This window comes from Equus asinus, chromosome 10 (genome assembly GCF_041296235.1).
Source record: "Equus asinus isolate D_3611 breed Donkey chromosome 10, EquAss-T2T_v2, whole genome shotgun sequence".
In the NCBI taxonomy this organism is placed as follows: Eukaryota; Metazoa; Chordata; class Mammalia; order Perissodactyla; family Equidae; genus Equus; species Equus asinus.
This window is the reverse complement of record NC_091799.1, coordinates 62,810,838-62,835,408: the sequence shown is the minus strand read 5'-3', so window position 1 is coordinate 62,835,408 and position 24,571 is coordinate 62,810,838. Positions and strand designations below refer to the sequence as shown.

General features: G+C 39.0%; 1 protein-coding gene across 3 annotated transcripts in view; it reads left to right on the top strand.

The window, feature by feature from the left end:
- The window catches only part of ZSWIM6 (zinc finger SWIM-type containing 6), a 183,305-nt gene that overhangs the window by 91,452 nt on the left and 67,282 nt on the right, over positions 1 to 24,571 (top strand). For all 3 annotated transcript variants that reach the window (XM_044772151.2, XM_044772144.2, XM_044772155.2), the window contains exon 2: positions 22,369 to 22,725. In XM_044772151.2, coding sequence (XP_044628086.2) covers positions 22,369 to 22,725 — 357 coding nt within the window. The remainder of the gene's footprint in view (positions 1 to 22,368; positions 22,726 to 24,571) is intronic.

Genomic DNA, 24,571 nt, shown 5'->3' with positions numbered 1-24,571 from the left:
ATGGTTACACTTCTCTGAACTATGAATGCTTGACCTGCATAATCAGTTGGTTATTATTGTTGTTACTAAATATTTATGGGACTCCAAAGTAGTACATAGTATACAAAGCAAATACTCCCCTTCCTCTATGAGCTAAGCAAAATGATTCATGAAGGTGAAGCTCAGGGCAGGGACAAGCCTGCCTTCCAGGGAGAAATAAATGCGGGCAGGGAGGAGGAACCCCAGGAACACTTGCCCTTGGTCATTTTGGGAATACTTAAGTAGTCAAGTGTATTTCTTAGGGCTATCTGTAATTTTACTTCATTCAATTGAGGTTTATTTATTTAAGGATAATGTGGTTCCAAGAAGTCTGTTTCCAGGGACTATAGTTTGAAGCTCCTGTTACCTTAAAAGTATGTCCTGACTCCTGAAGACTGACCTTCTGGCTAGTGTGGTTGTTGTCATTGTGATCAATAGAGACTGCTTTGATTTAGGAGTGATTTCTCCTGAGTGTTCACTGCTTCCAACTGCACAGAAGAAGCAGTGGTTCGCATCCTGGCTCCTGTTCAGCTGGAGGAACTTGAGCTTCCTTAGTCCTTGCAGAATGCCTGACTCGGGAGCTGGCATCATGGCAGGAATGTTTTAGTTGGATTCAGGAAGTCAGGGTACAAATGTCAGAGTAATTTAGATTGGCAGACTAACTAGATTATTTGTTGCTTTTTAAAAATCCAAATTGTGCTTTAAATTATAACCCTATTAAATACATTATTTAAAGTTTGTTACTTATATTTCAAGAGACATGCAGGAATTAATAAAATCTTCTGTAAGTTATTTTCTTTTGATTTCTCCAATTACTTTAATTTTTCAATTTTGTAGTTTTTTGAATTAAAAATTTCACAATGCAATAAACATCCCCATAAAAAGCAGCGTGGTTTTTAAGCTTTACCTTGGTTACTTTTGTACCCTGTGGGTGTTTGGGGATTTATTTTCCTTTGAAATCAGAACTTGACTGGAAAGTACCATTAAGTAAATGATTATTTTCATGTGGAATCAAGTATTTCTCACTGAGTAAGGATATAGTATTCAGTTGTTAGTGTTGTTACGTTAAAAAAAAAAGTTTGGGGCCGGTCCGGTGGTGCAGTGGTTAAGTGCACACATTCTGCTTCTGCGGCCCCGGGGTTCGCTGGTTTGGATCTCAGGTGTGGACATGGCACCGCTTGGCACGCCATGCTGTGGTAGGCGTCCCGCATATAAAGTAGAGGAAGATGGGCACAGATGTTCGCTCAGGGCCAGTCTTCCTCAGGAAAAAAGAGGAGGATTGGCAGCAGTTAGCTCAGGGCTAATCTTCCTCAAAAATAAAAAAAGTTTAATGCTGACCGAAGTTAGCACTTTATAAGCATACTTTTGATATCTTGTAGCTCAGTCTTGTCTTAATGATGGATTTTGGTCAATCCTCTCTCTTGGGAATACTATATTTAGGTGTGAGTATTGAGCCTAGGGCCACTTAGTGTTTCGTATTTAGAACAAACGTACTCTTTTTATTATTTATCAATCATAGAGATAATTAAAAAGGTACAGCAAATACCTTTACCTTGACTTTTTTAAACTGTATTTTATACCCAAGTGTGATAACTAACATGTTACAGTTATTCTGAAAATCTTTTTAAAAAACAATCCTAATATTTAATCCTAAATTTATTTTGAGGGTGTTTTATGAATAACCTGTAGCTTTTGAGAAATGAGATGCGTAGAATACTTCAAAATATGAAGAATTTTGATCAGAGTACGGAGTTAACTTTGGTCTGGGCATAAGGATAACAAGAGTAGTATTCAGAATTGTGTGATGACGGCACAAGTGGGTTTCTCTTTGTTATGTTTCTAAGCATACACAAGCTGCTTGTTTTTTTGTCGAGGAACAATACTTTATCCCAGGATGGCAATGGAGTTATGGGCAAAGTTCTTTCCTTTGAAATGGAAGAAGGTAGATCTCCCAGTGTAACATCGGACTCCATTAACTGAACTTGCTTTATGTTGTAGGGCCTGAATGGGTGACATATTTTCTGCAATCGTTTTTAGAAATGGGTGTTTTCTAGAGTCAAAAAAGATAAATGTAACTTTCCAAGTTTGTGATTTTATAGATATGAAAAAGTGGAAGCACCTAATGAACTATGTTTAGTTGGCAGGATGTGGTATCTGTTAAAAGGTGAACTTTCTCCTCATTCCTTTCATAATTAAAAATAAATATATATCAGATATTAAAAACATGTATAATATGTGTGTGAGTTATAAAGCGAAACAAGACAAGGAGCACTGGCATGCGCACTATTCACCCTAACATGTAACATTACTGGTAGCTTTGGAGCCCTTTATGTACCCATACCTTTCCTTCACATCCTACTTCGCACTCCCTGCACAAGTTACCAGCACCATGGCTTTTGCATTAATTTCCTTGCCATTTTTTATTCAGCATTCTGCCTACTCCTTTGTATACTATAACTTGCTTTTTTTCAGTTTTTCCCCTTTAAAGTATTATATTTTTAATAAAAACAGATGTGATTGCATTTTTCACAGAAATAGAACAATTCTAATATTTATATGGAACCACAAAATACCCCAAATAGCCAAAGCAATCTTGTGAAAGAAGAACAAAGCTGGAGGTATCATGCTTTCTGATTTCAAACTGTATTACAAAGCTATAGTAATCAAAACAGTATGGCATTGGCATAAAAACAGACACACAGATAAATGGAAAAGACTAGAGATCCCAGAAATAAACCCATGCACGTATGGTCAATTAATTTACAACAGAGGAGCCAAGAATGTACAATGAGGAAAGGACAGTCTCTTCAATAAATGGTGTTGGGAAAACTGGACAGCCACTTGCAAAAGAATGAAACTCGACCCCTGTCTTACATCATATACAAAAATTAACTTAAAATCAATTGAAGACTCCAGTGTAAGACCTCAAAGCATGAAAACGCCTAGAAGCAAACGTAGCCTCCTTGACGTTAGTCTTGGTGATGGTGTTTTGGATCTGACTCCAAAAGCAAAGACAGCAAAGGCAAAAAAATAAACAAGTGAGACTACATCAAACTAAAAAGCTTCTGCATGGCAAAGGAAACCATCAACAAAATGAAAAGACAGCTTACTGAATGAGAGAAAATATTTGCAAATCATATATCTGATAAGGGGTTAATCTCCAAAAGATATAAAGAACTTATACAACTCAATAGCAAACAAAACAAAACAAAACAAAAAAAACCCCAATCTGACTAAAAATGGGCAGAGGATCTGAATAGACATTTTTCCAAAGAAGACATACAGATGGCCAACACGAAAAGATGATCAATATCACTAATCATCAGGGAGATGCAAATCAAAACCACAGTGAGATAGCACTTCACATCTGTTAGAATGGCTGTTATCAAGAAAACAGGAAACAACAAATGTTTGCAAAGATGTGGAGAGAAGGGAACCCTGTGCACTGTTGGTGGGATTGTAAATTGGTGCAGCCACTATGGAAAACTGTATGGAGGTTCCTCAAAAAATTAAAAATAGAACTACCCTATGACCCAGCAATTTCACTTCTGGATATATAGCCAAAGAAAACAAAAAAACTTAACTTGAAAAGATATATGCACCCCCATGTTCATTACATCCTTATTTATAATACTCAAGATAAAGAAACAATCTAAATGTCCATTGATGGGATGGATGAATGGATAAAGAAGATGCGGTATATTTATACAATGGGATATTATTCAGCCATAAAAAAGAAGGAAGCCTGGCCATTTGTGACACATGGTTTGAACTTGAGAGCATTATGCTAAGTGAAATAAGTTAGAGAAAGACAAATACCGTATGATCTCAGTTATATGTGGAATTTAAAGCAAAAACAAAAAATCAAGCTCACAAATAGAACAGATTGGTGGTGCCAGAGGTGAGGGGTGGGAAATGGGTGAAACAGGTGAAACGCGTCAAGAGGTACAAACTTACAGTTATAAAATGAGTGAGTCATGGAGATGTACAGCATAGTGAGTGTGGTTAATAATACTGTATTGCATATTTGAGAGTTGCTAGAAGAGTGAATCTTAAGAGTTCTCAACACAAGAAAAAAATCTTTTGTAACTATGTATTGATGTTCACTAGACTTATTGTGGTGACCATTTTGCAATGTATACAAAGATCAAATCATCATTTTGTACCCATGAAACTAATATAATGTTATGTGTCAATTATACCTCAATTTAAAAACAGGGAAAAACCCCACGTGTGATTGTAATTCATTCATTTCCACAGCTATATGGTATTCTACCATATGAGTATGTCACAGTGTATTCAGTGCTGCTGATGGGTGTTTGAGTTGCCAGTTGTCTGTTACAAAGCTGCTTTGAACATTTTTTCATGTATCTCCTGGTGCATATGTGCAAGTATTTCTCTAGGGTCCTCCTGGCTGTTCTCTTGGCATGAAAAGTACCCTTAATCTTTAAATGGAAACATTGGAAATCTACTTTAGAGTGGCCCAAAGCATCTTTGTGGCTTAGATGTTTGTGCCCTGTTTGCTATGGTCTAAGTAACCATAGTAAGTATCTAAGTAACTATATCAGGTTGGTTTTTTTAAAACTTTTTGTTTTGAAATAATTTCAGATTTACAGAAAAGTTGCAAAGATAGTACAGAGTTCCCATATGTCCTTTACCCAGCCTCCCCTACTGTTAAAATCGTTCATAACCGTGGTACTTTTATCTAAACTAAGAAGTTAATATTGGTACAACTATAAACTATAGGCTTTATTCGGATTTCCCCTGTGTTTCTACTAATGTCCTTTTCCTCTCTGAGGATTCAGTCCAGGATGTCATATTGCGTTTAGTCATCATGTTTCCTTAGTCTCCCCTCATCTGTGACAGTTTATTGGTCTTTCCTTGTCTTTCATGACCTTGACACTTTAGATGGGTCAGGTATATTTCTAGAATGTCCCTCAATTTGAGTTATCTGATGCTTATCCCATGATTAGATTGAGGTTGTACATTTTTTGCAAGAAGACCACAGAAGTAATAATGTTGTGCACTTCTCATTGCGTCATTTCGGGGATGGTACACGATAACGTGACTTCCTATTGGTTAGGCTAACCTTTATCCCTTGCTTAAGGTGGCATCTGACAGATTTCTCCACTATAAAGCTTTTTTGCTTTACAAGAAGAGAGTCACTAAAGTCCAGCCCACACCCAAGGAGAAGAATTAAGCTCCACCTACTAGAGGGAGGAGTTTCAAAGGACTCCTGGATATATGCTAAAACCTCCATAGTTATGCATCTGGAGAGGAGATGCTTCCAGGCTATGCAGATACTCTGTTTCTCTTTAAAGCTTCACCCACTGATTTTATCACTTTTCAGTATATCTTGCCTGTAGCAAATATTACTGTGGTGTTCTAAGAATGATTTTTATTTCCCTCATTGCTTCTACATTTATTAATTGGAATTCTTCTGTAAGGAAGATGTGTCCCTTCTCCCTGTTGATTTATTCAGTAATTTATATCCATATGGACTCATATTTATTTTATTCTTTGAGTTATAATCCAATACTAGTGTTGTTTGTTTTGTTGTTCAAATAGTTGCTGCTAGGCCAATGAGACTCTTTCAGAAAGGGACAGTTCCCTCACTTTTTTTTTTTAAAGCATTTCCTGTCTGGCACTACCAGTATTTTATTTGTCCCAGCCCTAGAAACAGCCATTTTTCCAAGAAGCCTTGGTTCCCTTTTTTGGAGAATGGTGTTTAGAAACCAAGATCTGGGCATGCCTTGTTTTGTTAAATAGCTGTTTGTCTTGAAAAAAATTTAGAGACTTCTTATGGTTTTTTTTTTTAAAGATTTTATTTTTCCTTTTCTCCCCAAAGCCCCCTGGTACATAGCTGTGTATTTTTAGTTGTGGGTCCCTCCAGTTGTGGCATGTGGGATGCTGCCTCAGCATGGCCTGACAAGTGGTGCCATGTCCACACCCAGGATTCGAAACGGCAAAACCCTGGGCCACCGAAGCAGAGCATGCGAACCCAACCACTGGGCCACGGGGCCGGCCCCTAGAGACTTCTTATGTTAGACTTACATATGTTTATCTTAAAAGTCACTTTTTTTTTTCTGTCTGAAAGAAAAGTGAGATTCATATGGTGACAGGTAAAAAGTTAACTCTTTCTTGTTTATATGGGCACCAGGGATTAAAGGAATCAGGCATGTCACTTATTTCTAGTAATAAGAAATAATTTTAGAATTTACCTTTTCGAGTTCATGGTGCTTTTTTTGGTAGAAAATGTGAAAAGTAATTTATTCGTTTTCTCTGTTGTTTTCTGTATAATTGAGAACAATGAAGCAAGGACCAAAGAAGGTCCCCTAAAGCTGCCAAGCTGAATCCACCAGTATCCTCAGACTGCAGCTTAAGCACCTCACTTGCAGAAGAAAACCTCAGGGCTGGACGCAGCCCTCATTTACTCTGTTTATACACAACTCTAACAGTGGTGGTTATCTAGTTTCCAAAGGCCTAGAAGATGTAAACCAGCATTTTAGAAGAACGAGAGAGGATGCAACTATTAAGCAAAATGTCAGCATGAGAAGGGGCACCTGACTTCTGCAAGGAAGGAGAGAGGAGACCAGGGGCAGCGCGGAGCTCTTTAGCTGAAGGGCCAAACCCCGGCTGAATGAGGCTGTGAGCGCATCATTGGGAGGACATAGCGCAGTAATGTTGTTCATAATGATAACCTTGAGTCATCGAGCAAGTATGAAATTAGATTTTTTGATACTGTTTAGGAAGTTAGGGAAGCATTTGCTATGCTTTTGAAAGATTTTCATTAACCTGGTAAAATGAACATGCTGGTTTCGGGAATAAACCTTCCCTCAGTTTTTCAGGCTGAACCTTTCGTTCTTAAGAATTACTGAGTCAAAGTTTTTGAGCCTACAGTACTACTCCTTTAGTAAGGTCATGATCATGACAATCAGCTCCTCATTTGATCTGATGATGCTAGCTTATTCTTCCCTTAAGGTATCAACCTTTCATTCCTGATTTTCTTTCTTAAAAATTATATCATCAGTATGACTGTTAGATGAGAATTCAGTTTCACAGATTTACTGTATTAGAGGCCTTCTCAAAAAGAATATATAAATATAATTTTCATATATTTATTTAGGAAAAAAATTTGAGGACTAATCATTGAAGAGAATGAGTAAAGTGAGAGTCCTTAGTTTTTTAGAAAATATTTTAAGGCTAATAATTTTGTGGCCTTCCTAAATTTTTCACTTCTTGTTTAACAAAATTCTGAATTTTGATATTTAAAAAAAAGAATTTGTAAACTTAGACTGGTGCTCCTAGTAGATCTATAGAGCTGCCCCTAAAGAAAAAAGCTTTATTCTTGGCTCGGAGTAACTGCAGATGTCCCCAGTTAGTTTCTAAATGGTCCAGGTGGAGTTTGGAGTTGCTGGGAAATGTAGCTGCCACAGAAAAGATGCTCTTAGCCTTTTCAAATGTTTCCTCCTGTTGTGCACATGTATCTAAAGGTAACTTTGAGAGTGGGGTGAAGGATAAGGAATGAGGCAAGGTACAAATGTGTTTCGCAAAGGTTGAAAGTGTGGGAAGAATGTGAAGGAACAAATGTTAGGAGAGGGAGAGAAATGAAAGAGAAGGACCAGTTAGACCAGTAAAAGATACTGCTGTAGCTGTCATTTGTCATGTGTTTGCTTCTCTTCTCTCTCCCCTCCTTTACAATCCTAACATTTATGCATTTTCTAAAGCAGGGAAATAGATTTCTGTTGGGGCTGAAATCTTTTCCAATTTCTGACTAGCTTTCTAAGTAAGCAAGAAGAGGCAAATTCATTTCAACCTCCAGCAGCAGGGTTTGTACTCTGCCAGAGAAATTAGTTTGAACTATGATGAAACATTTGCTAAGTTAATGTGCTTGATTTATTAACGTATGGCCACTTGCCTTTTCCTCAAAGTTCCAGATCCTGAAAACCAGTCGCATAGTTCATTTCTCAGGTCTTTTTGTTTTAAACTTGGACTTTTCCTTGACCGTATATATAATATATTTATATTTTCAGCAATTAAAGTAGCTTTTATAAACATAACAATTCTGATTGATTAAAGAAGTAGACCACATATATTTTGACTGGTCCCTCATGTTGTTGAAGTTCTGTGTTTTTATCTGCATTTAATATGTATATTATTTTAGTTTTATGATGAAATAGAATAGTAATTAGTCATTAGATCATATACATGGCACAGTTATTTATCATCATTTTTCCCCTTTAATTCCCATTGAAAACCTCTTCTTGGATTATTCTTGTTTCATCATTTGACACCCAGTATTATGTGGGCTCTATTTAAATAGGTCCCCAAGCATGGATAATATAGTCTCGAGCTTAGATAAGTATGGTGGCCTCCAAACATGTGGATCTTTGGATAGGTATTGCAGTTGCCTCTAAACGTCTTAGAAATAAACTGAATATACGTTTTAAATATAATTAAATTGTTCTAAAAAATCCTTGAAAGTCCATTATAAACCAAAGAAAACAATTATTTGAGGCAAAAGTCTAGTTTTTCATCCTGTATTTTGGATGTGAGTATATATATTTTGGTTGCTTTTGATTTGTTTGGAATCTAAAAAGTTTAGAGTTGGAGGGTGTGTAGGGACATCTACACGGATGCCCTTAACCTAATAAATGAATGGGTTACAGATTACAGATCCCGAACTCTGAAGTACCCTGCATAATTTTGTGCATATTTGGGGGCAGCGTCTATTGCCCTTTTTCAGGTTCTCAAGGGATCGTGACACTCCCCTTCCAAAAAAAAAAAGGAAGGTAAGGGACCACTGATCTAGTCCTTTAACCTCCTTTTGCAGACATGAAAATGAGGCCAAGGACTCAAGGTCACACAGCTAACTAATAGCAGAGCTGGGCCTAAAACTCAAGTCTCCTTCCCAGGTCAGTTCTCATTCCGTTATATCAACAATCCTCAGACACGTTATTTTTGATTCAGAAACACACTTTAAGCCACTATGTACATAATGGCTCCTTAGTTAGCCCTCTTTCAGATTTGAAGCCATTTGGGTTTACATTTCGTGTTTAAAATGAACAGTAGTGGGGCCAGCCCCATGACCAAGTGGTTAAGTTCGCACGCTCTGCTTCAGCAGCCCAGGGTTTCGCTGGTTCGGATCCTGGGCGCAGACAAGGCACCGCTGGTCAAGATATGCTGAGGTGGCGTCCCACATAGCACAACCAGAGGCACTCACAACTAGAATATACTACTATGTACTGGGGGGCTTTGGGGAGGAGAAGAAGAAGAAGAAAAAAGATTGGCAACAGATGTTAGCTCAGGTACCAATCTTGGAAAAAAAAAAAATGAGCAGTAGTCAAAAATTTGGCACTCATGTGTTTTAAGGAGTTCTCATGTGTTTTAAGTTCTTAAAAGATTTTTTTTAAATTTTAAAGTTTGGTAACATCAGATCATCACTATTCATAAACAGCTTTATTTAACAGTTATTTGATATTGCAAGAAAAACTGTGGTTAGAACCTGGGCCAATACCTGTATTTTTCTAATTCTTTCTATAATGGTACCATCACCACATTCAACAGAAATGTTCTCCTAGGCTAAAATGGGATGAATATATCTGTTCATTTACATTGTAAACACTATGCTTTCAGAATAAATAAAATCCAAATGTTATTTAAAATAGAGTATATTTATTATTAGTGTTACTAATGTGAGATTCGGAAGTGTCACGCTTAAACAGGGTTCCTAGCTACATTGAGTTTAGTTCTCACTGACTGTTCCTTCGTGTGTGCTTCCTGGGTGAGGCACATGGATCGTTTGTTCTCAGACTTTGTTATCTCGCAGCTTCTCACACTAGAGCACTTTGGTAGAGTGTTCAGATTTTGTTTGACCTCTCTACTAGATAAAGATTTTACTTTTTCATTCTTTCATTTACTTGCTCACTCAACAAATTTGAGCAAGTGTCATACGCCAGGCACTGTTTTAGGTACTTCTAAGTACCACCAGGATCTTAACAGTCCTTCCTTCAAGGGACGACCATGTTACTGTTTCTTTGTATGATGGAATAAACTCTAACGCAGTATCTGCATGTTAGACTGTCTCGGGTCCTCTCTTAAAGAGATATTTGAGCTTTGCCACTCATGTTTTGAGGATTTGGGGGTACAATATTGTAAACACTTTTCTTGACCATTATGAGTAAAGAGTCTGTGGTATTTTGGTTAGTCAAATATTAATAGGTATTTCTAGTTGAAGGAACGCCAGATGAACTTTTAACAATAATTGTGCAAATAACAACGTTGGCGTGTTTTCCGTTGTATTGCATTATAAGAAGGTTGACTTTCAACAACAGGCTTTCTTTTCCCGGTAAATAACTTATTCTGTAAGAGTAGCTAGGGGATATTAATGATGAGGCTCCCCAGCCTTTAAGCCACACATGGCCATGTGGCCTTAAGTTCCTGGAGAAAAGTCGCAAAAGCCTGTCAGTTGGCTCATGCTGATCTGTGATTTCTGAGCTCTCAGTGGAGCCTTTAGTTCTGTTTAGCAGCCCTACTACTCATCTTGAACTGTTTGCTTTTTCATTTCCTATAGCTGTTCTAGATCTTTTACTACCATTCTTCTTCCAACTTCTAGCAAATAGAGTTCAACAGGAGTCCCTTTATTCTATGAGTTCTTAGAGCTGTTACCATTCTGCTGTGTTTTCTGAATCTCCAAAAGGGTACTGCTTTATGTAACTTAATCCAAACTTATATGACTTTAGACACCTCTCCCCCCTTTGATGAATACCTGTTAACATACATAGAACACAGTTTGGGAAATGGGAGTCTGTACTGTTTCTCATCTTAATTATTTCTGAATCCAACTCTGATCTGACTTCTTAGCTATCAACTGCCCTATAATCCAGTGACTTCTCAGAACTGGAACCCTTGTAATATTCTTGGAAGCTTCCCTGGAGACTTGTACATTGCCTACTACCATGTTAGGGGATTAGGGAAGTGGTTGCTGAGTGGTGTAGCCACTCATGTTCATAGTATTTAATGGGTAGTAAGGGAAAGAAGATAAGTGAAGGCAGATGAGGTGATCCATTTGTTTCATTTCATTTTCAGTGGGCTTTCTTTTCTGTTTCTATATTATTCTTTATTTTACAAAGTTTGCATAGATAAACTTCATCTATATTTATTCAATCTGAGATTTTGTTTAGATTAGGTGTATATTTTAGATATAGAACACACAAAAAAGATATGCCTTAAGATCTCAGTTATAGGCAGGTGGTTAACAATTAGGTAAAAATTAAATGTTTACTTGCTTTTATATTGAACTTCAAATCTTTAAAAAATTTCCCCCATGTGCCTGTGACATAGATGTGACTGAGCTATAGCAGCATTTATCCTTTCTCTCTCCTCTTCCCTGAGTCATAGCTTCCAAGTCATTTGAGATGACCATTGCTTCACCTCTGTAGCAGCCACGGCAGGTCAGAGATCTTGTGTGAGTGAGTGTGGCAATCACCATCTTTCATCTTGTCGTGGGTAGCTCTCCGTTACTGCTGCCTACCTCCATAATTTTTTAGAAATCATGTAATATAGTCTATTTCCCTTATTTAATACATGAGAAAGGAAGAGAGAACAAGAAAATTTTAAGCAACTTGCCCATGGAGCTAACATTAGATAATGGCTGAAATTAGAAGCAGGAGCCCAGTCTCACTCTGTCTGTCTTACCTTGTGCTGTAACCCATCTTCTCCTCTGGAATGCGGCTGAGCCGTAAGGAGGGCTGAACATCCATGGGTTAAGGAGAGCCTGGGAGTGTCCTGTTGCCATAGTAGGCTGGGCCAGTCAGTAGGGCAAAGCCACATTGCTGGCTGTCAGTGTTTGCACTTGGTGTGTGGTTATTACCAGGCTCCCAGAACATGCACTGGACACCATTTATGTGGTACATTCTTTGCTCAGGAAGACTTTGAGCACTTTTTCAATTTTAGTGAAAGCACTTTTTTTTCTTATAAGTAGTTTATGTTCATTGTAGAAATTTTAGAAAAAAACATTTCCCCCAAACCAACCAAAACAAGGAAAATAAAAAATCATCTGTAATCACACTGCTCCAGGATGTGGTGGGAATGTCTTAGTAAGTTTCATACCCATTTGAGCAGATGAACTGTCTCTTTGTTTCTCTTTTATCCCTGCGTACTTAAGGAAAAAATGAACCACTTAGCCAAGGTATAAATACATTCACTCACTGTTCTTGAAGACGTCCACTGAGCAGAGCGGATTGTCTCAGCTGGGTCTCACAGACAGGGAGGTAGCGCTCCTCACAGTCCCCGCAGGGCTAGTGTGCTTTGGGATTCTGCGAAGAGGGCCGGAGCTGTGCCTTCACTCTGCCTGTCGGGCCATGAATTACTGAAAACGAAAAGTTGTGGTCACTTTTTCTTCCATAACAAAAACTGCGAGTTTCCTTACTGTTGCATCCTACTTCCAATTAGTCTCCAGCTCAGTGACCAGACAGACTTGAGCTGTAAAAATAATTTACATACCTTGACACGGAAGGCAAACATTAAGGATAAAAAATGTGTTTTACCTTTAGTAGAGAGATCTTCAAAGGTAAGAGTGAAAAATTACCGTCACCGTGGCTAGAAGTTATTTTGAGACAAAATTAAGTCTTTTAAGTCCCATTCTTTTCTCTTCTGTTTGGAATCAAATCACTTTTTAAGAATGTACTACATAAAATGGCAACAAATTAAAAAAACTGATAGTTGCATTAATTTGGAGGTATGAATATATTAGGATTACTGCAACAACAAATGGACCCTTGTCCATTATTGTAATAGGAATGCTTTCCTGCTCTTGGGAGCTTGGCATTTCCAACAGCGTGCGCACTCACGCTGATGGGCTAGGGTTTTAGTGCACATGTTGGAAATGCCAAGCTTCCAAGAGCATGTGACATTTCTCTTACAGTAGTGATGATGGCAGGCATTCCATAAAAGGAATGCTTGTGGGGGTTTGCATACATTGTCAGTTGTAATCCTTACAGCAGTCCTACAAGATAGGTATTATTAATAATCCCTTTCTATAGATGAGAAAATTGAGGCTAAGCTACTTGTCTAAGGTCCTATAACTGAGATGTGTTGAAGTTAGAAGGAAAACCGATCTTGTCGTATACAGAGTACACTTTGCCTCAGGCAAAAGATGTGTTGCTGAAATAGTTGCCAGTATCTTTTTTCATTAATTGGATTGTTTTGAATACACAAAGAACCCTCAATTATGAGGAATCCCATGGGACATTGTAAAACAGTCTCTTTGTAAAAGTACTCTCTGATTAATCATTTTTTAAATTTCTGTATTTTAATTTAGATTTTTAATGAACATTTTACTTAAAATAGGAGGATATAGCTATAAGTATTAACGATTGGGATAGTTATACGTTTTTGCTATTCTAATTTTTTTTCATTTATTTTTCTTTCTCAATGCTCAGACCAGTTTAATATATCATGTCTGACTTTCTGGAATAGGGAGCATTTAGGTTACATAAACGCTAGAAATTGTATACATTCTTTATATCACAAGTTATATATTCTTTACTGTTCTGTTTACTATGTTTACTTAAATATATTTTGACTAGAAATCCTTGTTTAGACTGTCATTCTAATCCTCTAGGTCAGTGGTCCCTCGACCAGCAGCAGCAGCGGCAGCAGCATCTGGGACAGTGGGGTGGGGCCAGCAGTCTGTGTTAGGAGTACATCCTCCGGGTGATTCTCATGTACATTCCAGCTTGAGAAGCACCGATCTATATAGTCCACATACCAAGAGTGTAAGAGGTTTGTGCGTTCTTTAATCTAACAAATGCTTCTTGACTGTTTCCTCCAGGACAGTCCTCTGGTATGGGGGTGGCACAGACCTCTGCTTCCAGCTTAACTCACAGTATAAGAGAGGAGTGCACTCTTAGAAATAGTCTTTAGTTAAGTTTAAAGTATCCTGGGCTTGGGGCCAAAGCATTTAGTTGTTTGTGACTTCTACAGCGCAGGGTGGGCTTTGCTTGGAACAGCCCCATGAGTTCCTTCATTTGACATAGTTACATGGACCTGGCGCGTCCCAAGAGCTGTGATGAGATAAAAGACTGCCCTGCCTCCAGGGGTCCTGGAACTTAGCAGTGTTTACTCAAGCGTCTGGATCTGGTAATTTGCCTCATCCTTTTAATCATTTATGCGTTGATGTGGAAAGATTTTATTTGTACAAGTTTATCATTTGGATTTTAGAAAACCCATGTTCCTACCAGTCCTTCAAAGGCTGACTTCATACTGAGTGTGTCCTATCACTCCTTCTCTGAGAACCTCAGCATCTTCACCTGGAAAAAGGGGACTATGATGCCTACTTTGCAGGATGGTTGTGAGAAGTGAGTGTGTGAGAGCCTGGGCATGGGTAAGGCATTAGGAATCCGTTAGAGCCAAAATGTGGGGCTCCTGTTAGGGTTGAGGGGTCAGGCCAGAGCTCCAGGGTGTTGGTGGAGGAATTTGACTGCTGAGGCCTGCATTCTCCCCTCCCGGGTCTGAGCACACTTCTCTCCTTACCTCTTGGCCTTGGTAGACAGAATTATTCTCCAGAGTTTCTCCTTCACCTTCCTTCCTAAAGCAGACAAGCATTTTTGAAGGCTGTTTTGCTGTAAGCAACAACAAGAAGTAAACAGGTATAAAAGGATCTTCTCTCCCTTATGCCATTTAGACTGGGCCCTGGGAGGTAAGCCAAAGGTGTGTAGAGGGGCTAAGAGTTGGTGTTTGGGCACCAAAGGGCTCTAATAAACTTAATCTGCTCTTGTGAAGTTGAGGACCCAGGTGAGAGGCCAAGTGAGGGAGGGGAAGAGGAGGGAGCACTGAACTGTAGGGGCAGCACTGGGGGCTCTGTGGGCAGAACCTGGGAGCCCGGCTGGTCTGGCCGTTAAGAAGGGCAGAAGGCTGGAGCTGCTACGCTTTATTCGAAAAGGTTGGCATCAGAAAAGTGGAATTTAAAAGATGCGGCAAATAATTTAAGTTCCTAAGCACTTTGTGTCTGTACAGCTGTGCAAGGAACTCAAATTCTGCCTAATTTGTTTATCACCCCTCTGGCTGCCCACCCAGAATATGAGGCTGGGCAGTAGTTATTCCCCTCAAATACGCATGTTACAGTACAGAAATACATTCTGGAAAATTACTTGATGGTAATCGTGGTGGTAGGGGGAACCCTGTAATTCAGAATTTGGGATGACATGGAGTGATGTGATTTTGTAAAAAAATGCAACCCAGACTCCCCTCAAACTAATGCTCCAGAAATGCTAGGTGCCCACTGCAGGTAGCTGAATTAGTGGGTGTCTTTTTTTTCAGAAATACTTTTAAATAACTATCTAATGCCATGGGTATACAACACAGTTATTCTGATCATAGGGATCCTTGTATGAAATGGAGTAAGAATCTACATTAACGAGAAATCAACACCGATACTGAACAGAATGCCGCTGGGAACTCTTGGTTGGGCCCATCCAGTGCATGCTCCGTAAATTTTTATGTTGTTTATATGGTCTGCTGTGGTTTACAGTCTGGTCTTTGCATTAATTTGCCATTGTCTTTCTCTCAAATATTAATGAAGTGTAGGAGTGATTCTATTCCAAATAGGCGTTTTTAAGGTGGACTTGAAAATAAAGCTTTTCCTTTAAAAAATAATTTTTCTCAGAGACGGAGACTGCTTCATTAGTGATTGCTGGCAAAATCTCCTAATGTCTTTCTATAAGCTGTTTAAACTGAGTATTAGAAATTAGGGCTGGAGGATTTAATTAGCTAGCTCACAGGATGCAGTCTCTTTTAATTTAGGATTTCCCTTTGAGAAAATTATGTAGTTGAAGAAGGAATATCATATTTTAGACAAGCTGGTTTTGGAGTTGAGTTTATTGCCTCCATCTTGGGCCCTTAGTGTGTCTGTACTGCTGATCTGGAAATTGTGCTTGATTTGAATTAAAACTTTTTGTTAGATTGCAACATGGCGAGTTGGACGGTGTGCAGTAGTTCTCAGAGCTAGGAAAGGTAAAGTTAGATTTTTGGAGGCAATGATTAACCCATCTCTTTTACCAGGGACACATAATCAGGTATTAGTGACTACAGATTTAGCCAATGCAGTGGGTTTAGTTAACCAATGAATACTTTGTTATGAGAGTGTTAAATGTTAACACTTTTGCATTTTTAGCCTCGGCTTTAAAAAAATACAAAAAACCTCTCAGAACCCTTGCCGCCCTTTCAGCCATAACATTACATTACCTTGGTTTCTGCCTTTAATTTCCCTGGGGGTTCTTTTTATTTAGGAAAAGGGTGAAAGATGTATTTGTGTGAGTACTACACCAGTGCTTCTGTTAAGTTCTTTTTCAACAAAGAATATGTTACTTGAGCGTCTCATGCACAGGGTGCATATTTTTCTGAAAAGAATGTGCCCTGAAAGCAGTAGTTTTTAGTGTGTATTAATTTCATGTCTACCAGTTTATTTTAGCTTAGAAATTTTTTAATGCTTTGAGTTGTAACCATTTTTCAGTTAATTGAGCACATACACATATATGCACAAAATGGCCAACCTTTAGAAATTCTTTTTAAAACAGTTGTCTTTCCAGTCTGATATTCTGAGTCTCCTTGTCTCTTTTAAAATGCAATTAAAATCTAACCTTAGATATGGAAAATCAGCTTTCAAGGAAAGCTTATTTTAGAATATCAGTGAAGAACTAAATATTAACTTTCTATAAACCTTAATTAATTTGAATATGTGTTCATGTGTGAGAAATTCACCCCTTCAGTGTTTCTCTGCTGATTCTTATGAACTGCTGACCTCCTGTAAGATCCAAGTGCAGATAACGGCATTTCAAAGAGGATTTGGAGAAGAGGAGTTATTTCTTCCCTTTCTTAGCAGCACATTATAATAGTGGTTCTTCATCTTTCTGTTCTCTTAATTCTTGAGGACCCCACAGCCCTTTTGTATATGAGGATTATACCTATTCATATTTATTGTTTTTTTTTAAAGATTTTTAATTTTTTTCCTTTTTCTCCCCAAAGCCCCCCAGTACATAGTTGTGTATTCTTCGTTGTGGGTCCTTCTAGTTGTGGCATGTGGGATGCTGCCTCAGCGTGGTTTGATGAGCAGTGCCATGTCCGCGCCCAGGATTCGAACCAACGAAACACTGGGCCGCCTGCAGCAGAGCGCGCGAACTTAACCACTCGGCCACGGGGCCAGCCCCCGTATTTATTGTTTTTGAAATGAAAGCTGAGGAAAAATTAAAATATATTTATTAAATAACAGTAATAAATTTATTAACATAAATAACATACCTTTATAAAAAAAATAATTGTGGTTCCCAAAACAAAAAATATTTTAGCGACAAGGGTGGCCTTGTTTTACATTTTTGGAAATCTCTGTGGATGTCCCTGGACCAGACTTTGAGAATCACCCCATTATAAACTTTAGAAATATATATAGTTACTCAAAAAAATCTCTCCTTTAATATTTTCTAGTTTTTCTGTGTTTGAAAGTAACACGCTTTCACTATAGTCGCTGTTTGTGTGTTGGCAGAACTTAATAGGAAAATGGGGAGAGAGCTGGGTTGAGCCAGAGGCGTAAGTGACTGAAGTTTTTTGGTTTTGTCGTCAAACAGCATTGACCCTCCTAGTGTGCTCTCCTCAGCTCAGATGCTCTCAGTGGCCAAGCGGAGTTTCCAAGCTCCCTCCCGAGTGAGTCCCCTCCCCCCAGGAGCTCAGTAGCATAGGAAAAGGAAGTGCTGTGGGTGAGGGAATGTCCCCCTCCCTTGTTTCTCCAGCTGGGAAGGGAAGGAAAGGGAAATAAAATTTAATGAGCACTTTTACTATGTGCCAGGTGCTTTACATATGTTATTTCATTCTAATCCCCAAAACAGTCCTAGGAGGTATTTCCAGCCACATTTTACACACGAATGGAGCAAGACTCAGAGAGGCTCCATAACACATCCAGAGCACACAGCATTTAAGTGACAGACCTGATCCGAATCCAAGTCTCTGTGTCCAAGGCCTGCACTGCGCTGTGCCTTGGTTTCGGCCTTTTTTGAGTTTCTGCAGATTGAGAATGTGATACTGACGTTTTCTTGGGCTCTTTGGTAACGTGGTAACACAATCTGACTGCCCTGTAGGGTTTGCTCTGCCAGGATTAATTTATCTGTGACAGATTGTTTTGTGAAGTCAAATACATTTATAAGAAAGGTTTATGTAGTTTCTTCAGTTTTAGTTCTGTGAAAATAAAACAGTTAATTACCCATGTTGTACCACAGAGTGCAGGATTACCTCTTTTTGTGTCCTTAGTTCTGTCATATAGAACAGCTAACTGTCCTAGAAGGAAATTTTGCATTTGCAATCCTAAAACAGCAGCTGGTCATCAGGGTTTGTCAGAACTTTAAAAGGCAAAATCCATTTCAGGAACGTTATTTCGTTTCAAGTCATCTGGTACCTAAGAGAGAACACCAGCTGGGGATGGGGAGGAGAGGGTGGAGGAGAGATGTTTTAGAGCCCTCTAGGGATTTTTGAGGGAGGAATATTCTTCCCGCTTCTCCTCTGGGTGCTCTGGTATGTTTTAGGACCCACAGAGAGTGAGTTGGTGCAATTTCAAAAAACTTTTCTCAAATTGGAGAGGCCAAAATAGATGACTACACAGTGCTAAAGTAAGGCTTGATGGAGTTCCTCCATACTGACTCAGCATCGCATAGACTCAAAAATTAATATGCCAGCCGTCCCTCACATGTGTGTGTGTAATTCTCCTGTGTTTAAAGGAAAGCCTCTCACCTCTAGTGACACCGACCATCTCAACCTAAAAGTAAGGGGGAGAAACCAAACAGGTTTCCGAGTATTAAATAGCTGCCACAAGGTTAGTCAGATTGGAGGTGCAGCTGACCCAAGGGCACAGAATTTTCTATGAGAAAGGCTAGCGGTCTAGGAGCGGAGTAATGGTGCTAGCTGATAGCGGAGCAGAGCCCACGGCAAGAATACGGCCGCTGCAGTCCTCTGTTATGGGGAGGGCTGCCCCGCTCACTTGGGAGCACCCTAAATGGTGAGCTGATTAGCATGGCTTAGAAATATTTCCAACAAAAATGGTTGGAACTTTTAAAGGATTTTGGGTGCTTGAAAGATAATCCAGAATTACTTGGAAAATGAACATTCATGAAATGCCTTAATCTTTGATGGTAGCATATAATGAAGTGTTCCTTTATGACACATATATACTTTATTTGTGCCCTCACCTATCTCTTGAATTAACTTGTTTTGAAGGTCACAATATAGTTAGCTTTTTAAAAAACTTTATGAGAATAGTAAATGTTCAATGTAATGAAGTTGGATAATATGTGGATTTTCCCCCAGCATAATTGTGTGCTCTCAGGATTCAGTATACTTAATTCCTTCTGACTTGTCCTGCTCATATGAATGAAGAAAGTCATTTTTGTAGACCTGTTTGAGGGCTTCAGCAGTTTTCCTAAGGCCTTCTTCTTTGATAGTTGTCAGTCTCTTTTGAAGCAACTGTTACGTTACCGCCTTACAGACTACTTAAATACTAACTAGTCTCTTTTTTTATAAGTGGTCCAGCCCAATGAGTCCTGGATCTTTCCTTCTCTCTCTCTCTTTCTCTTTTTTTTTTGAGGAAGATTAGCCCTGAGCTAATAACTACTGCCACTCCTCCTCTTTTTTTGCTGAGGAAGACTGGCCCTGAGCTAACATCCATGCCCATCTTCCTCTACTTTATATGTGGGATGCCTACCACAGCACGGCTTACCAAGCGGTGCCATGTCCGCACCTGGGATCCAAACTGGCGAACCCCAGGCCTGAAGTGGAATGTGCAAACTTAACCACTGCGCCACCAGACCAGCCCCCCTTCTCTCTTTTTTTGTTTTTTTAAGGTGTGCTTTTTTGGTGAGGAAGATTGACCCTGAGCTAACATCTGTTGCCAATCTTCCTCTTTTTTTTTCCTCCCCACAGCCCCAGTACATAGTTGTATATCCTAGTTGTAAGTCATTCTCGTTCTTCTATGTGGGATGCTGCTGCAGCATGATGACCAGATGAGCTGTGTGTATGTCCACGCTCAGGATCTGAACCGGCCAACCCTGGGCCGCTGAAGTGGAGTGCGCAAACTTCACCACTCGGCCATGGGGCAGCCTCTAGTTTTTGGATCCTCAGTTGTCTTGGCTTTGCCTGTGATTGGAGAAGCTCTCCGATATCCCTTTTGTGGAGAGACAAAGACGTTGACTTGGCAGGCAAGGAGAGATGTGATAGTGTTAAGCTGGGATAGATTGATTTTATAAATGGTCAGTTAGTGATAACTATTTTGCTATAGGGATAACTGGTTTCTTTGTACACATATATATGTGACAAGTGGAAAACCAAGATCCCTTGTGCTAAATGTACAGAATATATTTGAGAACTTTCTGGACTCTTTTTTATGATCCATTGTGGTTTTTTGGTCTTAATCTGTGCCTGTCCCATAGATTTTTAATTTTTGTGGGTTTATAATGCATCCTGGTTATATTATAAAGCAAGACTGCCCTTATTAGTCTTCATTTTTGAAATTTTTTTGGATGTTTACTTTTTATGTGACTTTTTCCTCATGGGAAAATACATAAACAATTTTTTTAAATATGATTACATTTACTATGAATATTTTCTTTAATTGTGGTTTTCCAAAAAACTTCTTGACCAAAAGAGCTAAAGGAGACCGGACTACGCATTCTGAAACAGTACCCTCTGTAGGAGAAATGTAAAGGTTATCATATTACAATTCTCACACTGTGAAACAATAATAGTACTTGTTTTTGGGGGATGCTCTTTTTAAATTGATTAATTTGGTAAAAATTATTACAACATTTTTCTCTTCCCACAAATTCTTGCTGAATGTGAATTATAAGATGAAATTATATTACTCTGAAAGATTTCTTGTAAGTTGAATAGTGTGTCTTCCAACTCTCTGACGTGGTTTTCCTCCCTTGAAGGAGACAATAAATGGAGTTCAGATGCCCCACATGTGAACTCCAGGCATCATCTGGCTGTCATTCTCATGTCACATCTCTGTAGCTCCATGTGTAGCCCCTCCCAGAATTCCCATGTGGTAAAGATCCTTCTCTTTGTGAATGAAGGGGAACTCGAAGATATAGTGGCCTGCTTGATGAATTTTACTCAAGTAGCACAGATAGTAGAAGGCTGAGAGAGAGCCCAAGTCTTCATTTTGTAGCATTCAAATTTCTGTCAGACACTCAAAATCCTGAGGTAAATCCATGTCCTGGAGATTCCCAAAGGGTTTAAAGTTTATCTCTGGTCTCTGTATGTGGCTTTCAGAGAGGGAAGGTGGAACTGAATGGGTATGCCAAAAAATATTTAGGATAACCTTCCCACATGTTTAGGATTTGACCTCTGATCAAACAGGCCAGGACTGACTGGTGGCGGTGGGAAGCAGTTTTCGGTTGGCTGTAAACTGTAGTTAGAGCTATCCAAGGAGGAATTGTCGCCTGTGGGGGTTTGTGTCTCATCTCTGGACCATTATAAGTAGCAGCCAAATGGCCATTATTCAGGGAGGTTTTGGAGGATCCCTGTGTGGTTCTAGGTTTAAGCTACAAGGCCTCTAAGGCCCCTTGCCACTTGGTGATTTTGTGCACCCGTGTGTGTGTGAGCGTGTTTAAAACCTTACCTCTGTACAGCCTTGCTCTGTATGATAGGTAAGAAACTAGCCATGTGAGCTATTTGACTGTGGTGTGTATGAGATTTGGTGGGCTTTGCCGTTCTACCAGCAGATACTGCTCAGAGACGTTGTTACACTGGGGCATATGTTATGCATGCTACAGAAACGATTATTAAATAAAAAGATTTCTCTGATCAATGCTTGTGAAAGGAGCTCCCCTCTGAGTTGCAGTGTTGGTTGGAGGAGGCTAGAGGCTGCCTGGAATAAAGGTGGGAGGAAGGGGGGAGTTTGTTGAGAAGAAAGCTGAGCTGGCCTATTCTACTTAAAAAAGTTAAAAAAGAAGAAGAAAACCACTGATCTAGGGGATTTTTGTCAGGTATACCACAGTTTCAGAATATTGATGGTTTATTAGTGCTGTGATCTGACAACTTCTTATAGGTATGATGGTGGTAAATACTGCAATAAGTGTTTTCATACGGCTGTGTAAAATACTTGAGCATGTCTGTTGAATACCATTTATTTTGTACCTCTAAGGTGTGAGGGGGAGGGAGGTTTGAGTGGCCTGAATGTTTTTACTTGAAAATAAAAGCTGTCATATCTTTTTCTTGCTGCTGTCAAGTATTCCACATTTCACAGAATGAGAATACTTCATAGCTTCTGAATGCAGAAGCTCAACTCTCTCCTCCCTCTCTTTCATGTAGGTTTCCACTTGAGCGGCACAGTGACAGAACCTGCAATACAATCGGAGCCAGAAACTGTTTGCAACGTGGCCATCAGCTTTGATCGTTGCAAGATTACCTCAGTGACCTGCAGCTGTGGAAACAAGGACATATTTTATTGTGCCCATGTTGTGGCACTGTCTTTATACCGCATCCGCAAGCCAGATCAGGTCAAACTGCATCTTCCCATTTCCGAGACTCTCTTTCAAATGAATAGAGACCAACTGCAAAAGTTTGTACAGTATTTGATCACAGTGCACCACACAGAAGTTTTGCCAACTGCTCAAAAATTAGCAGATGAAATTCTTTCGCAGAATTCAGAAATCAACCAAGTTCATGGTGAGTAGAATTCATTCTGTAGATTTCTTCTCTGGATTCTTTTTTGTTTATAGATTCAATTCTGCTGCATAAAAGTGAATTAAATGTGAATTAGGTCGTCAGCATTGCTCTCAGGCAGTTGAGAGAGACTTTTAAGTTTAGTTTGCATCCTGAAACATCCATTTTGAAGTAATTTGTGCATCCCACTAGATACCAAGCCTTTCATGCTCAGAAAAATCTCTCATTTGTTATAGCTTGGCTCTTATACTTTGACATTTGGTAAAATTTCATCAAATACCAGATAGTAGTTATGGAACACTTAGTCATTTAATTCACCCTTGTCAGCTGTTATCAGTAAACTGACTTAATGCATACTCAGAACTTTTTTTCATTTTCTTTTAATTTTTTTTTTTCCAAGGCAGGAAGTTTCTGACAGGATGCCTCATATTAAGAAAATAAATTATTAGAAAAATATTACAGCTTGTTTAGAGAGAGTTTAGGATATGACTGTCATTGAGTATAAGAAATCTCAAAAAGAGTTTCTTTTAAGTCTTTTATACGTTGAAGATGTTATCTCGTTTATTTGTAAACACATTTATCAACTTTTTATTCTGTGCATTCAAATATGTTGACTCACAAGAATATATGGGCGACTTTTCAGAAATAACACCCACAACCTATTTCATATAGTACATTAAGGTAAGATAAATAATATTGCTAAATATAGGTTGATGTACTTTTAAAACAGTTAGACATAATTTTTAAAATATTTAAAAACATGTTGAGGGGCCAGCCTGGTGGCGCAGCGGTTAAGTGTGCACGTTCCACTTCTCCAGGGCCTGGGGTTCACCAGTTCGGATCCCAGGTACAGACATGGTACTGCTTGGCACGCCATGCTGTGGTAGGCATCCCACATATAAAGTAGAGGAAGATGGGCATGGATGTTAGCTCAGGGCCAGGCTTCCTCAGCAAAAAGAGGAGGATTGGCAGCAGATGTTAGCTCAGGGCTGATCTTCCTCAAAAAAACAAAAAAGCATGTTGAAGAATGTAACAGTCTTGACTAAGCAGTCAGAGGAAAATCCACAGAGCCATGTTTTCTCTGGTGTTCCCCATACCAGGCTCAGCTTTATTACAGTAGCTGTTATAAGGTGTGTAAAGCATTCTACTTGATAGAGTATGCCAGTGTTAAATAAGAGGACTGTAAACAGCTGTGCCCCAGAAGTATCTGGGACCCACCAAAGGCACATGCACCCAAGGACGTTTTCGAGTAGGCTCAGGCTCTGCCATCTGTCTCCATCTCATTGCCTTGTGAAAAATCAGCCCAGCTAATGATCATCTCAGAGATTTCTCAGGAGCCTATTTGTGGCTTCTTATTAAATTGTTTAGTGGAGGCAGAAGACTAGGATATACTATTTTTTCAAACTTTTATGCATTCTCTTTTTTTCCTTTTTTTTCTTAATTCAGTTTAATCCGTTAGGGTCACTTTGTTCTCTGAGTTTTAGCGTAACCAGAGGTCCACATCAACAATCAGTTGTTTGTTCTGCATTTGTCTTCCTTGTTTTGAAGGATAGCAGCCCCCAAAGTTTATCTAAAAGCTTTTAAAATCCATCTCCCTGTCCGAATAGTGGGACTAATGAAACACTGTAAACTAAAGTTGGATGTGAGAATGTATTCACGTGACGTTTTCTTTCTTCCAGAGTATCTAAAATTAGAAGAAAAAGATATCTAAGGAAATATCAAGGGCAGAATGCAGGTTGGCTTTAGACTATGTGATTTTCAAATAGCTTTTATATGAGAGCAGCTTCACGAGAGCCATGAGCGGGAGCAGTCTATTCCGCCAGCTTTCTCTCCATTTAACTTATCAGCC